Source organism: Poeciliopsis prolifica, unplaced genomic scaffold, assembly GCF_027474105.1.
Source record: "Poeciliopsis prolifica strain line A6 unplaced genomic scaffold, Auburn_PproV2 SCAFFOLD002, whole genome shotgun sequence".
Classification (NCBI taxonomy): domain Eukaryota; kingdom Metazoa; phylum Chordata; class Actinopteri; order Cyprinodontiformes; family Poeciliidae; genus Poeciliopsis; species Poeciliopsis prolifica.
In genome coordinates, this window is record NW_026562377.1 from 4758415 (window position 1) to 4774046 (window position 15632).

Here is a 15632-nt window from a genome sequence, read left to right on the forward strand (position 1 = left end):
GGCCAGCAGGGCAGTATGAACATTAATGGCAAAAGGGTCAGGATGAGCATCAGTGGCCAGCAGGGCAGTATGAACATTAATGGCAAAAGGGTCAGGAAGAGCATCAGTGGCTAGAGGGGCAGGATGAACAGCAGTGGCAGGACTAAAAGCAGTAGCAGGAGGGGCATCAGTTGTAGGAAGGGCAGGAAAAGCATCAGTGGCCAGAATGTCATGAAAGTCATATTGGTCGAACGGCTCACCTGCCCCTATGTCAATAAAACAAAAAATTACATAAATCACAGTCAAGATGACTGTGCAAAAATGTCCTAAATAGAAATAAAGAATTTCAATTTTCCATGACATTAAAACAATAATGCCAAGAAAATAAATCATAAACAACACATCTTGTTTTCTGTTTGGCAGGATGAGCATCAGTGGCAAGAGGGGCAGGATTATCGGCAGTGGCAAGAGGGGCAGGATGAGCATCAGTGGCAGGCAGGGCAGGATGAGCATCAGTGGCAGGCAGGGCAGGACGAGCATCAGTGGCAGGCAGGGCAGGACGAGCGTCAGTGGCAGGCAGGGCAGGATGAGCATCAGTGGCAGGCAGGGCAGGACGAGCGTCAGTGGCAGGCAGGGCAGGACGAGCATCAGTGGCAAGAGGGGCAGGATTATCAGCAGTGGCAGAAAGGGCAGGTTGAGAATCAGTGGCAGGAATTGCAGGACGAGCATCAGTGGCAAGAGGGGCAGGTTGATCATCAGTGGCAGGCAGGGCAGGACGAGCATCTGTGGCTATGTCATTGTCAAAATATTTCTTCAGTGCCATAGCCACCAAAAAACCAACACCAAACCCTAATGAAAAAATCACACTCACTGGTAAGTTTCTCATATGTGCCATTGTGGTCTGCTAACTTCAACGTTTCAGTTCTGACTGAGGTTCTGAGAGACAAGCAGAACCTCAGAACCTCTTTGATCTTTGATGTATGTGACCTCATCAGTGACCTCACTGAAGTTCTGAGGCAAGATCTTGTTTCTGGTCATTGCTATGGAAACGATCAGATCAGTTCTGCAAATCAAACTACTGACCCTTTGCACATGACGTCACACTCTCCAGAACTCCGCTCACTCCGCCATGCACTTTATAAGTAATGCCAGTTCACACTACATGATTTTTTGCCCCGATTTTGCCCTTAAGACAATCTTAGAATGTTCTGAGTTCTAAAATTGTCGCTCCCGACAATCGTAACCGATCATCCTGTCGTGTGTGGTGTGTTACGACTGATCCGGTCCAGCCGGTGGAACGTCGGGACCGCTTTGATCTAAAATCGGGGATATTTAACGTGTTTTAATCATCTTGGCTCATTCAATGCAAAGTCTGTGGTGTTCCCCCGACTGGGAGCGAGAAGGAAGTCTGTTGAATGTGACAAGTAGCCAATCAGAAAGCGCTATTGGATCGTTTGTTTGTTTTTAAAAATGAAAGATAATTATAAAATTATTGCACAGAGTAGATCTGGTTGAGAAACGCATTCCAATCTTTGGTTGAAATGGCACATTTTTAAAATATTTTATTTAGTCAACCAATATCAACAAGACTTTGAACACAGAGAGAAAGCAAGGCATTGTTTTTCTCTACTTCATCCTCATCTTCCCTCATCCCATCCTTCTGTTCCCCCTTTTTTATTTTATTGTTTTTATTTCTCCTCTTCCCTTAATCTTCTTTCTGTTGTATCCCCTACCCCACCCCATCCATCCATACCTGGCTGCAAACAATAGAAACAGCAAAATAAAATAATAATAATAAAACAGTAGCAATAATTCAATAGCCGGAAGAAAGAAAAAAAAAAAAAAGACAAAAAAAAGGGAAAAACGCAGGGGACTAATGCAGAGCTCAGAAACGTGGACAGCATTTGAACAAGCGTCCGCACAAGTGTGGGCAGACATCCAAACACAGTACATGGATACTTAAAACTGCACAGGTTGACAAACACCGTCAGTAGCCCGAGTCACAAGGCACCTTTGCCGGACCGGGGAAGCAGGCAAACACCTCAGAGCCAGTTCCTATGCGAATTTCAGGCTTGAGGAAGGGCATCCAGTCTTTCAAAATAACATAGTAGAGGGAACCAAGTTTTGTAAAATTTTTGGGTCGAACCTCTTACACAAAATTTGATCTTCTGTAACTTAAGGAACATGGACAGGTCTCTCAACCAAAGACAAGCCTGGGGTGGGTGTTCTGATTTCCACGCTAATAATATTCTTCTTTGGGCGAGGAGGGTTGAAAAAGCCAGTACATTTTTAAAATCATGTGATAATGATATTTCCTCCCCTGGAACTCCAAATATTGCCAATTCAGCACTGGGTTGGATACCTATTTTGAAAGCTTCAGATAGGATCTGAAAAATTGTAGACCAGAAGTTGCATATTTTGTTACAGGAACATGTGGGATAAATTTGCCTTAGCTATGTGGCACCGAGCACAAGTATCACTGACTGTGGAATAAATCTTTGAGATTCTGCCTCTACTGTAGTGAATCCTATGAAATATCTTTGAATTGAATTAGTCCAAGTCGAGCACATGATGTTGACCCATTTGCTCTACAAAATGTGTGGTTCCAGGTCTCATCAAGAGATGTGTATTCCAAGTTCCTCTGACTATTCTGCTCTGATCTCATTGAGCCTCACTGTATTGAATGATGAGATGCTATTGTAAATTGTAGAGATGACCCCCCTATAACAAGTTGGAGTTTGCAAAATTATGTCTATACCTCCCTTAGGGGGTAAATTGGGAAAGCAGGGACTGACGGATGGGCGACTGTGGTTGTGTGGCAGAGTTGTCGTCTTGCAATCGGAAGGTTGTAGGTTCGATTCCAGCTTCGTCCTGCCATATGTCGATGTGCCTCTGGGCAAGGCACTTAACCCCAAATTGTCTACCGGTCTGCGTATTGGTGTATAAATGTGTGTGTGAATGTGACTCTAGTGTAAAGCGCTTTGAGTGGTCAAAATGACTGGAAAAGCGCTACATAAGTTCAGTCCATTTAATAATCCTTCTTTTCGTTGAGGAAAAACACTTTGCTTTGCTTTTAAAGGAGCTAATATTTTCTGGTAATGACCTGAAACCAAATATTATTCACCAATATGTTTCAGAACTTTCCAAGCACCAGCTCTCTTGTTAGCAAGACAAACGAGAGACTGGAGCTGAACAGAGAGAGCTCTGGCCCAAACCCCATTCAATCTGGAAAATAGGAGTGATATGATGGAAAAAAGTATTTTGAAACTGCTGGAATAACTTGAGACAAGTAACTGACTCATTGTACTGCCTGGTGACATCAGGAAAATAAAAAATATGAAGAACCTGCTCATATGGAGATGAACAGGTTTGCAATGTGGAGAGAGGTTGGGCTGCATTAAGACAGTTCAGGATCTAATGAGTAGTAGACAGAAGGCATAAAGTGAAAATATCCTCAAGTGATATTGATAGTAAAGGCTTTTTAAGCAAGAAAAACATGCATTATTCAGAGAACTAAATAGTTACGAAATGTAACGGTCAAAACAAAAGCAGAAAGCTGAGTATCTTACTGCTGTGTTATTAGTCAAATCATTTGTAGGTCATTGCACTGATTTAAAAATTCAGAGCACTGTGTGGTGATTACCATAAACTTCACATTTATTATAAAGTTCATAAAAAGTTCACTGCAGGCTTTTTGACGCAGGTGTACCCTCAAATCTGCAATCTTCGTGCCAGTAGAATTTATTTCAAAAGGATTCATAAGGGCACCAATAAGCAATGCAGTAGATGTTTTTGTTCAACTATTGTTTTGCAATGTGAGATTTTTTTTCCCCCACTGAATAAATGTAATCAAATAATTTTAGATTTTTCAAACTCTTGTTGTGATATTGTACAACTGCAATAAGAGGATTTTATTTTAAGACGTTTTACACATCTTTACCAGGGTTGCCAAAAATTTCTGCCAATATAACAATATAATCTTAAAGACCAGCTTTGATTCACTCTTGCCATTTTTTTTGACATAGCTTCATACAATATATTTGTACCTGCATGAAAAAAAACTACTTTTCTAATTACACTGACAAACGGTAATTGCAAATTGGAGGAGAATAATTTCTGCTGGGCCAATCTGTTTTTGATTTACATCAGAAATAATTTAGTGGGTGAAAGATGAGGTGCCAAATTCGTGGACTTAATTACTCTTTAATTATCAGGAATCACACCTTCAGGACACAGCAGAGGCACATGGGGAAATGAAGAGTAGGAGTTCACTGTAACACTAAAGGGATTCTAATAAAACACTGAAAAAACTCAAACATGGTGTATGGAGGGAAATTAAATCTTTTATTTGATATGTCTGTTGGGGATTTTTCATTCTGTGCTGAAAACATTAGTTTGTATGTTAAAGACAGGAACACATACCAGGGGAACCTGATGACAGATGCCATTTAAAGAGCTCACATACCGTCCAAACAGGTAGGCTTTAAATTTACATAATAGTGCAGAGCTAAAAAAATGGTGCGAGTGCAGCTGGAGGAATTGGGAGTTGAGAAAAGCTCAATTTGCGTTTATGTTCCCATTGCACAATCTCATTGATATTTCGAAATCCATTTTCAAAAACACATACACCTACACTTGTATTGTACCCATTGCCTGAACTCAAATCTAAACACGCTTTTATTCGTTTGTCCTTCTCGTCTTTACTGACTCACATCATCCGTCAGCCCTGTGTTTCTCGCGCTCTCGGCTTGTCAGTTACTCAATCCATCACTGATGTTTTCCTCCCTCGCTTCGCTTTCCTCTTCTCCTCCTCTAGCATTTTGCCTCCATCTCATCCTCGCTCTCCCTCTTCCACACACCCACCCATTTTTCCATCCATCCGTCTTTCAAGTACCCGAGTTGTTCAGGTGATTTCCACGCACTTTGCTTAATATATGCTGATGATAATAACCTATCGACCCACTCCTGCACAAATATATGCATTTTCCTCTCTTTCCATCCATCCTTTGTTCAGACCAGAGGGAACAGCAGACAAATGAGAGGAGGGTAAAAGTGGATGGCCACTTGATTGAGCATTGATACTAACGGGCCCCAGTTTCCAGACTGAAAGCACATTTGTTTCTCTGATTCATGCTCTGTTCATTTCCCCCTAACCCCCAAAAAACAGGCATTCATTTAATTTTGATGTAAATGTTGTTAATATCCATCTTCACATGGTGCAATGTTGAAACTATGGGACTAAACAAAATTGATGATGGTTCATGTTATGAGCACAAATGAGAAAAATTGAAAAGAAGGTTTAAGTCTTGTTTCCTGAGCATAGATTGGATGATCTTCAGTTTGAACAAATATGGTAAAATAAAGATGAATTATCAATTTTCAATAAAGAGAGTTTCATTCAAAATGTTATTGTACCGTCATCTTACTGAAATATTTAGATCAAACTGAAAAGAAACTGTCTTTTGTGACAGAAAAAGAAAAGGTCTCATTAAAATACAGAGGTTCAGTAAAGCTGGTTTGCAAAAATTACTAACTAATTAATAAGAAGTCTTTATTTAGTGTCACATTATCTTAAGCAGCTCATTCAAACCATCAGGTGCCTGCTTATTTCCTCAAACCACCTGCTACAAGCTGCTGTTCCTGGCTTATTTCTCCTTGTAGCAAAGCAGCTTCCCGCTGCTTAGATTTCTAACTAAACATTCCCGGTGCATTATGTTTATTCCCATCTCTGTGCAGTGTGATGCCAGGATCTGCTTTGTGGAACTCTACAGGGAGGGTCTTAGTGCTCTCTCAGAAGAAATCCAGCACTTGTGCTGAGATTCATTGACTAAATACTCTCAGGAGCAGAGCCCATTGTCCCAGTACAACAGAGGAGCCGTTTATAGAAATGGAAAATGGCAAAATGTTTCTAGGAATTCTATCAGTGCACATATGTGAGTGGTGTTCAGATACTTGGACTGGGTTGAAGCTATGCTAATTCTCCAACTGTTAACACCATAATGATCTGGCAGGACACTGTAGTGCAGACTCAGCCTCGTTGTTTGTGTTATATGAATATCATGTTCCTGAACAGGCTGTGAAACATTCATTGCACATTTGATCAATGCTAAATTGGTCTTTTTCATATTAGATCCTCCGAAACATCAGACTCTGTGACTTATTGGACTTTGTAGCAGAACTGAGTGCTCACAAGTAAAGCTTGTTCATACGAATCTTGCATATTTTTTTTTCCTTGTTTCAGTCAAAGGATAAACATACTCTGTTTAGAGCTCTCATTTTAGTCTTAGCAAAATTTCAAATAAATACACCAGAAACCGTTAGCATGGTGTATGTCATTACATTTTGGAAAAATCTAAAGTTCCCATTTTAATGTGGTTTTACATCAGGAAATGCCTCACCTAGATTTATTCCATTTTTTAAAATCTTTTGGATCAACAACACAGTAGATCAGGCGATGTATTGGGACTGTCAGCCATTAGCTTTTAGCCATCATTATCCAACCATTCCCACTAGCTTTACTCTATTAGCCTTCCTGCATTATTTATCTGTTTTTTGAAATCGTAAGTGTCTAAACTTCTTGTCTGAGAAATTTGTTCCTTGCAATATTTGCAAGGACAAATTAAGCCACTAAAAGCAGAAAACCTGCTATTTTCCTCGGAAATAACATGGTTTTTTTTAATAGAATTTTGAAAAAACAATTATGAAACAATTGGAATTAAGCAGCTAACAGGTACTAGCTCTTATGAGAAGTTGTTCAGAGCTATCACATCTCTGATTGGCATCAAAATGATCAGAATCACTCAGTGTGGAAGAAGGTAGTTTTGTGAATGCAGGATCTTGCAGCACTAAGCTCTAGTTGTCTGGCTGTCAAAACCCATCGACGTCAGTGGAAGAATCACTCATGAATGTAGGGCCAGGAAAGAAACACATGAGAAAATCAAACATGGGGATTGATCATTGTCATCTTCAGGAGAAATTGTTTGAATTCAATTTGCAACATCCACCCACCGATCCATTAAAATTTAGGTTGCTGAGCTAACAGGCTCAGAAGGGAAACTGAGACGTCCCTCTCAGTTTCCAAGTCCTATCAGTCACTCTGGGGTATCCCAGGGTAAGACTTGTACAATGTACCACAACACAACTTCAGGAGTCTAATGGAGTCATTGGCTCAACAGGTCAGGGGTGTGTCGGCAGAAAAAGAGGGACAACACACCATTTGGCAAGTGTTATGTTGAGCCTGCTTGGTGTACAGTCCCTCAAGCCTGCTTTGGGCCAGCCTGAGGGACTTTCCCCAGTGGGACCTGCCTAGTACAGATCCAATCAGCTTTGAGACAACCTGGTCAGAGACACATAAATCACTGAACAATAAACTTGTTTCATGTAGCTTACAGTCAAAATTAAGTTTGAATCCTTCATAAGATTCTTTCTTGTGCTACATTTCTTAAAATTCTACATTTTCTTTTGCTTCTCATTGTGAATCCAAGTTTGAAGTGTAGATGGCCAGCACCACTTTCTAGCCAAGTAGCCACTTAATGAAACTAACCAAATTCTGACTCTGCATGAATGACAACTCAAGAATAGTTAGCAGTAGTTTAACTCTAGGTCTCTGTTGTTTTCCGTGCTATAGCTTGCCCAGGATGAAGGGAGCCCAGTGAGAGGTTTTGGTGTGGTGGAGTACGAGAGCGCAGAGCAGGCTGAAGCCGTGCTGACGGAGATGGACCGAACTCTGGTGGGAGGACAGGAAGTTCGTCTTTCGCTTTGCACCCCCGGCACCTCAGGGAGAAGCACCTTGGCTGCTCTCATTGCTGCACAGGGTATGGTGAGTAAACTGCACACAAAGATCAGCAGCACCAGCAGCACATGCATGAGAAATGGAGCGCATTATGTGCACCATTCACCACTCACAGCTTTTCAAGTACAAACTAACACCCACATGTTGGGTTTTGAACCCCCTCTGTTAAGATTTCATCTGAACCATGATTTTTTTCTAAAATTCTTTGTTTCGTATCTAACCCATATTTGTTAGGAAATCCTAATAGATAAACATTACCAGTTAATTATATTATTCATAGACTTCTTAAACGTGCAAGTCAGTCTTAGAAGGTTACTTGAAATAGTCAACGAATGGATCAGTGTTGCATGTGGGTTTGAGGCTAGTAAAACCATAACAGACATCATCATCCTGTTTAATTTTAAAATCAGATATTTGAAATAAAAACTTTTACCATTTGGTCAGTAACATTTCTGAATGCATCATACACCAGCTGAAAAATTCACGGCAACATGAAAATGTGATTTAACAAGTTTCCCACCAAGCTTGCATTTAGCCCCGGCTACACTAAGTTAACATTAGAGCACATGAAGATGATTCAATTAGACTGAACGCTCCAGGTTCTCAGATAACTTTGTTTAAAAAACAGACTTTTCTATGGAAGGCTTGGTCATGTGGTAAATTTTGATATGTTGCCTTGTAACAGAATTTTTCTTATCCCCCATATGTCATTCAGTCTGTTGCATATTGAAAATAATTGATGGAGCAGATTTGTCCCTGCTGCTGTTTTACACTAAGCTGTTTAATTTACAGCTCATCTTTCTTTCATGAGCCCTTACATTTAAATTGGGAGCCTGAATTGTTCTCATCATTGTAATATATGGGAGTTAATTATTTGTTGAAGTGATGTTGCACAGTTAATGAACTACATATTAGACCCTTCTCTAGGTATCTCAGAGGTCTCTGACCTCCACTTCACTTTGTAGCACATAAGAAAAGAAGTAATGTCTGCCATGATTGCCAGTTGATCTAACAAAAGAATCCATGAAAATAACACTTATGACCTTAAACACATCTAACTCCGGTGAAATGTGCAGCAGGTTTTTTTTACTACGACTGTAGGAGGGTTTTGGCTGTATGGTGTTGCTCTCTAAATCTTCACTGTAAATTTAGTGCAACCTCATTTGTTAGACCTCCGATTTTGTGTGTGCCACTGGCATCACAACATTTCCTATCTGGAAAACCATATGCTGCATCACCGAATCACTGAACTTTGCGAGCACATGAGGAATAAATGCTCACAGCTAATTGTGAAGCTAATGCCAACTGGTTATTTTGAATCCAGAGTCGAGACGAACCAGGGTTTGACTTGGTTTCACATGCATGAGCACCCTCTGGCTGAGAGACTCTTTGGAGCTGTGATGTCCCTCCTACACAGTGCTGTGGTTGCAGAGAAGCATTGACATGATAATTATAGTTCTGCAGACTGATTGGGCTCCTCCACTGTCTCCCGTTGCCTGAAATAAACTGAAGTCACAGCTTAAGACATAGTAATGTTCTCACACATATATATGTGCATCCAAATGTATGAACACCAGCACACAGGATCAAATGCAAGGAAGAGTTCATGTCAGCTGAAGTGAAGGGAATGCACATGATAATTTTTGTGGGTTTGGTTGTGTAATTAACCTGAAATTATTGCCCACTCTCTTGACAAACTCTTTTTGAGAAGTTATTTGTGTGCTAGAGGAATCGGACAGATTTACAACTAAATTTTACTTCTTTCTTATGATTGATACTGAACTTTTCTTTTCAAATCAATGCAAAAACCAAGCTCCTATAATTGTGCCCACAGCGTTAGCATCTTTCTTTGCTAGTCTCTTACAATGCCTTCCTGTTGCTTAGAGTTAATTATCTCCCACCATTGATCACTGATTAGATTGAGATCTGGACTATTAAAGGGTGGCTAGTGCTGACCCATTAGCTCTTCCTGATGCCTTCAATTGCATGTTTGAGATCATCTTGTTGGGCTCCAGAGTTTACCAGCCAACTATGTTTTTGTCTTGAAGTGTTTGTAATTGAGTTTTTAAAAGCAAAAAACAAACAGCTGTAATTGTTTATATTTATTCTTAATGTTCAATGGCCTGAATCAATAATTAGTTGTAGTTTTTGTAGTCTTTCTTGTCAAACTGAAAAGAGACTGTCTGAATTCTCTTTAATTTTGTGCACTAAATGAAACTAAGTGTTTTATGTGCCGTTAAGTGAGGGTGAATTTTCTAGCAGAAGTTGAGGGGAGCTTCTGCATGGCTATATGACAATAACTGCAAATAAAAATTCACCCATGCAGCGACACAGTGTCTCTCTGAAAAATGAAATAAAATCAGTCTTTATTAGATAGAGCAGGAGAAATCCTACTTTAAGAAATAATTGTTTTTCAGCCAAGTCCCAGAAACTCCAAACAACTAATTAACACGGCAATTTTATTTTATATTTGGAGTAAAGCATCGCAACATTGAGTCATGAGATATAAACAGAGTACAGAAAAGAATTAAAAATTCCAAATCAAAATTTGCAAAATAAAGGCAAAGAGATGCAGCCATGGTAGCTATGACAGAAGTAAAAATTATTTTGTTTCCTGATCGGTATACAATCACCGGACTGACTGCAGGTAAAAAGGTTACTGTTAGACTTAGACTTAGACTTAGACTTAGACTTACACTTCCTTTATTGTCATTGTACAAAAGTCTGACTTGTGTCTGAGTTCAGAAAGAAACTTGAGAAGGACAGAACAATGAAGAGGTGAAGAAAAAGGAAGCATCAGTGAGTACAGTGAGTTCAAATCTGTAGCCTCAGGGTTCTTCAGGATTCTTTCAGTAAATGTGAACTGCTGGTAAAAGACACATCAGACCTTAAGAAAGAGATCAAGACACACTCTGGTCTCCAGTTCTCCTCCGAGGCGGTTCTCTCATTCCTCCAGTTGGATGAGTGTGATGGTGAATGCTGAGGACCAGATGGCTCCCTCCTCCCTTCTTCTTCTGAGATACTTCTCGCCTTCCCATCTTCACCCCTTTCTTACCTCCCTGGCATGAGTCTGCTGGTATGTAGCTGGGTTTTTTTTCTTTTCTTTTTTGGCCGGTAGGCAAACAGACCAAAGCATGCTGACATTTTCTCCAGCAGAAAAAAAAGGAAATGAAAGCTCCTCTCTTCTCCTCCTCCTGCTGTCCTGCTCTTCTCTTCTCCCTCGAAAGATGCTGTCAGCTATGAGCGGCCTTGTTCAACACCACTAACACACACAAATGCTACTTTTCCCTCCTGCAACACACACGCACACCCACGTGTGCACTCGGCTCTCCTCATCCGCAGACGAGATGCAGTCGAACCCACTCTGTACCCCATCAGTGGAGCTCCGTCTGTGGGATGTGACAGGGAGGAAACAAGCTGGAGTCATGTTGTAGCTGTGGGGCAGACAGGGAGGAAATATCATCATCCTGCTAATGTTGTTTTAAATATCCATGTCTCTGGGCCAGCCGGCGAGTTCTGCTGCCGAGCTGTCAGTGCTGCTGAGGCTCTATCACAACCGGCATTTCCTCATTCCACTTGACTCATTCAGTCCGATTTCATTTGAGTTTGCTGAATTTAATTCACTGGGAGTAATGGCCATTTAGATTGTTGTTTGGATGTTTTTCACTAAACCACAGAAGTCTGAAAAGAGCTGGTCAATTTTCAACTCACATCATGTTTACTTGAGTAGAATGTTTTTTTTAAATATTTTTACTGATTTAATTGAAATATACATATATTTAAGAACCCCTTATTTCAAGGTTTCATGTTCTTTGAAATAAAATAATATGCATCTATAAAGAATCTGAAATCTAACGTACAATGATATGGTTGACATAAGTGCTTTCCAGAAAAGCTGCATTTCATTTTGACGTTCTGCATGCTGTATTTTAGTCATTTGGTTGTTGTTTGTATCTGAACCAATTTAATTGTATCTCAGATTAAAAAAAAAAAAAAAAGGAATTTGAAAACGCTTTGCAAATAAGATTTACATAAAATTCCATACTCTATGCATATTCTCAAGGAAATTGTTTTTTTTCACGCTTCATTTATGAAGCGGTTTTAGTTTTTCCAACCTGATTTTGATGTGTAAAATTGGCTAAAAATGTGTGAATCTGAGCACTTCTCCAGTATTTTTCTGTCTTGTTTTTGGTAAACCCTTCCAATCCGATGGCTTCAGTTTCTCAGCTTGTCCCTCCGTTTCTGTTTTTCTCGTTTCTCCCTGAGACCAACTCCTCTCTGCTGACATTGCAGATGCATCTTTATGATGTAAACCTTTGTAATGGTTACCGCTGCTTTCAGGAGCTTCTAATGAAAAGATCAAAACGCATCCTGCCGTAACACACACATGAACACAAACTTTTCTGCTAACTTGTGTGGACATTTTGTTTCTTGTCTTCTCTTTAGATTCTGAGTAACAGAAAAGGTTTACTACCAGAACCAAACCTGGCTCAGCTGTTGACTAGTATGACCAACCCAGCTGCCCTGCAGATCCTTATGAGGCCGTACCAGGGCGGAAAAAGAGGAGGTATGTCTCCAGAAGCATCAGCCATAAATAATGAGATATTTTCAAATACAAAATTGGCAATGTGAAAAAAAAATAAAGTAGTTTATTTTGGTTACTGAAAATAAAATTACATTGATAGTCCTGTTCTGTTGCATTGCTATCAGAGATGTAGTTTTTCTTTAGTTGTAGTTGAAGGGTTTTGTGCCACACACGTTGCTGCAGATGTTAGATGCATGCCGTAAAAACACAGCAGGGTTTTTTAACCACCATAGTGAACAAATTATTTAATGCAACTTTACTTTGGACTTTACAAATGTACAAGTGAGGCTTTTTGAAGACATTTTGTCCTCTTTCTCTAGCAGCTACCTGCTGGCAGCTAATGAAAGGATGTAAACACTTACCTGACTGTTTGCTTTCCTAGTCTGGTTTGTCTGTTTAACTTTTTACTGGTTTGTCAGATGTTTTGGACTTGTATCAGTTTATTGTTTGGCAGGGCGACTAAAATGATAACAGTGGTTTTAATCCTCTGTTAAGAGCCTCAATTTCAAAGTATTCTCCCTGCTCATAAAAACAGTCTGAATGCTGAGTGCATGTGGTGTTTCAGTACCAGACGGTAATGTGACCCTGACAGGTATGAAATTTAAAAATCCACAAACTGAATATCGACGGCAACAAATGTGTGCACATTTTTAAGCATATTTTCCAAGTAGGACAAACACAACAGTTTTAGGCTTAACAGGTGATGTGAACTTTATTCACATTTTACAATTTCAGTGCATTTTTTGGGTATAAAAGGTTAATTAATTTCTTTCTGTTTGCATTGATGTTTGTTGAAACATGCATGTAGAGCTAAAAAAACAACTGACCCAAAAACTTGCACAACAACAACATGCCAACATTCAAGAATTTGTATAACGTAGCAGATTTAAATGCCTATCAAAGTCTCAAACTATTTCAGTAATCTTCTCACTCCAAAGGGACTCGCCTGGTAATCAAAGACCTGCCGCCTCTGAGTGCGTCTGTCTGTGAGGCTCTCCTATATAGGCTTCTGAAATCATCTAGTCTTCATTATTTGATGAATGGCTAATCAGGTATTAAAATGAAATTGTGTGACATTAGTGGAACAAATGGGAACAGGAAGGAGGGAAGATGGGAGAGGTGGTGGTGCTCTCCTTCATGCTCCTTCTTAAACAGGAGCATGCACAATTAAATTCTAAAATTAGGGCCTTGATTAAATGTTAAACTTTCTGCACCTATTCTGGTGGAGCCTACCATTAGCATTGACGCTTCGATTTATTCTGAGGGGGCGGTGAAATTTGTGGGTAACTCACTGCACATTAAAGCTGAAGTAAAGGCAGAGGTTGGTTAGTACTGACTCCTCAGTGTGGTGAATAAAATCAGTCATAGTCTCATAAAATGAGGCTTCATCTGCTATTAAAGCTAACCTAAAAACAACAGAATGTGTCATTTTGGTTAGTAGGACTCAGTTTTGACATTATTTTTGCTTTTGTCTTGTGGACCACCAGTCTTCCATTTTCATTACCTACAGGGAAAAACAACTTAATGAAATAGTATTAAAATTATTATCTCATAGAGTCCCTGTACCGATGCACCAATGTATTGTTTCTTCTAATGTGAACAGGAACTTGAACTCAGGCTGTGACTGATATACACTTGCTCAGTTGACCCAGTTTTCACAAATTACATGCGAGCTATTGGTCCTTCAGCTTTACTTCACTCCACAGATTGAATACCAGTCATGGATTTGTCCAAGACAATCAATAATGTTCACTTATTGACTGTACTGCTGGTGCTTCATCACCAGCAGTAATTTAGTTTTCGGTTCTTGTCATATTGGAAGACAAGAACATAACTTGGATCAAGTTTAGGTGATGACTTCTTTAAGTTTGTGCTGTAATGCTCCCAAGGCTGTGGTTATCCTGGTTGCTTATGCAACTTTTTCTACTGAACTTTTTCCTTCCATTCAACTTTCCATTTATATAAGTACTGACAGCACTCTTTAACCTACCAGCTTCTTTAGCAAAGATTTCTAAAAAATATTTGTAATTTGTCCGAGAATCCAAATTTTGAATTTTCATTTATATTATGAAATAAGAGCTTAAAGTATCACTGAGTGTTATGAATGGATATAAAGATATTGATAAAATTGACTGTTTAATTATGTTCTTATTGGAATTCACATATCCTATGTAGCACATAGTTGCTTTTTATTTTTATAAAAAGCCTTTTTTCTGTCAAATTGGATCTCAGCATCAGTCTCAACAGTAATGCTTTTTGCCTTATGCAACAGAAAGAAAGTCCACGGATAATTGCTGCAACATTTTCAGCCTCTTTGAATCTAAACAGAACTGTACATTTGTTATATGGTCCATAATTTCTCTTATATTGCATGTCTTGTGTTGGTTATACAACAGATAGCTGTGTGTGTCTGAAATGTGCTTTAAGTGACTGACTACTTTAAATTACGTATGACTTTATGTGTGTTAAATTTAGGGAAGATTGATTTTGTCCATTAGTGGCTTTTAAAGAATAGGAAGAAAAATGCTAGAGGAGGCAGTGATTGATGTTTCTGTGCATCGTTTTGTTCTTCAGGAAAGTACGGTCGTAATGCAGGCCTGCCGTTCCTCAGACCTCCTCTCACTGCTGCCCTCCTAACACTAGGAAAGGCTCACCAGGTCACATTGAACACACCATCTTTGTGAGATTTTTGCAGCTACTGTGTTGGTTCCCATGTGAAAGTGAAGTTTTTATTATTTTGCTGCGTCCCTCCAGAATGCTATGGTTGGTAATGGACTTGTCCTCCAGAATCTCCTCCACATGCAGCTCGCGCAGCAGCAGCTTCTTCACATCAAAGACAAACGCATCAGCAGTGTAAGACAGCTGAGTTTTTTAGGGGGTTTTTTGTGCGTGTGGGTGTGTGTGTGTGTGACATTTTGCATGAATTATTGGGGAAGGCAGATTGTGTTCTTTGACACATGTTCACTTATATTTCCAGCGCCTGCACTAAATGCATAATGAAACTGAATCACCTAAAAATCTCTCTACCTAATTGTCTTTTGTTTTGTTTAAAGTAAGAGCTGGAGGTGATAAAGTTTCCCTTGACATTTCCATTTACATATTTTCTTTTCAAATGTCTCTCATGTTTTCTTTAATTGCTGAGAAGAACAAAGGTAAAAGTCACAGTCGGTGATGCTTAGATGCTGAAACTTGCAGACCAGATGTTTTACTAATGTTATTTTCTCCCTCAGGCTCCCCACAGCATTGAAAACACTAATCCGTTATGTATTTTAAATG

General features: G+C 39.5%; 1 protein-coding gene across 1 annotated transcript in view; it reads left to right on the forward strand.

Annotated features, from left to right (window-relative positions):
* The window catches only part of raver2 (ribonucleoprotein, PTB-binding 2), a 101322-nt gene that overhangs the window by 70397 nt on the left and 15293 nt on the right, over positions 1–15632 (forward strand). The window contains exons 5-8 of the mRNA XM_055056524.1: positions 7607–7798; positions 12218–12338; positions 14931–15013; positions 15111–15209. Coding sequence (XP_054912499.1) covers positions 7607–7798; positions 12218–12338; positions 14931–15013; positions 15111–15209 — 495 coding nt within the window. The remainder of the gene's footprint in view (positions 1–7606; positions 7799–12217; positions 12339–14930; positions 15014–15110; positions 15210–15632) is intronic.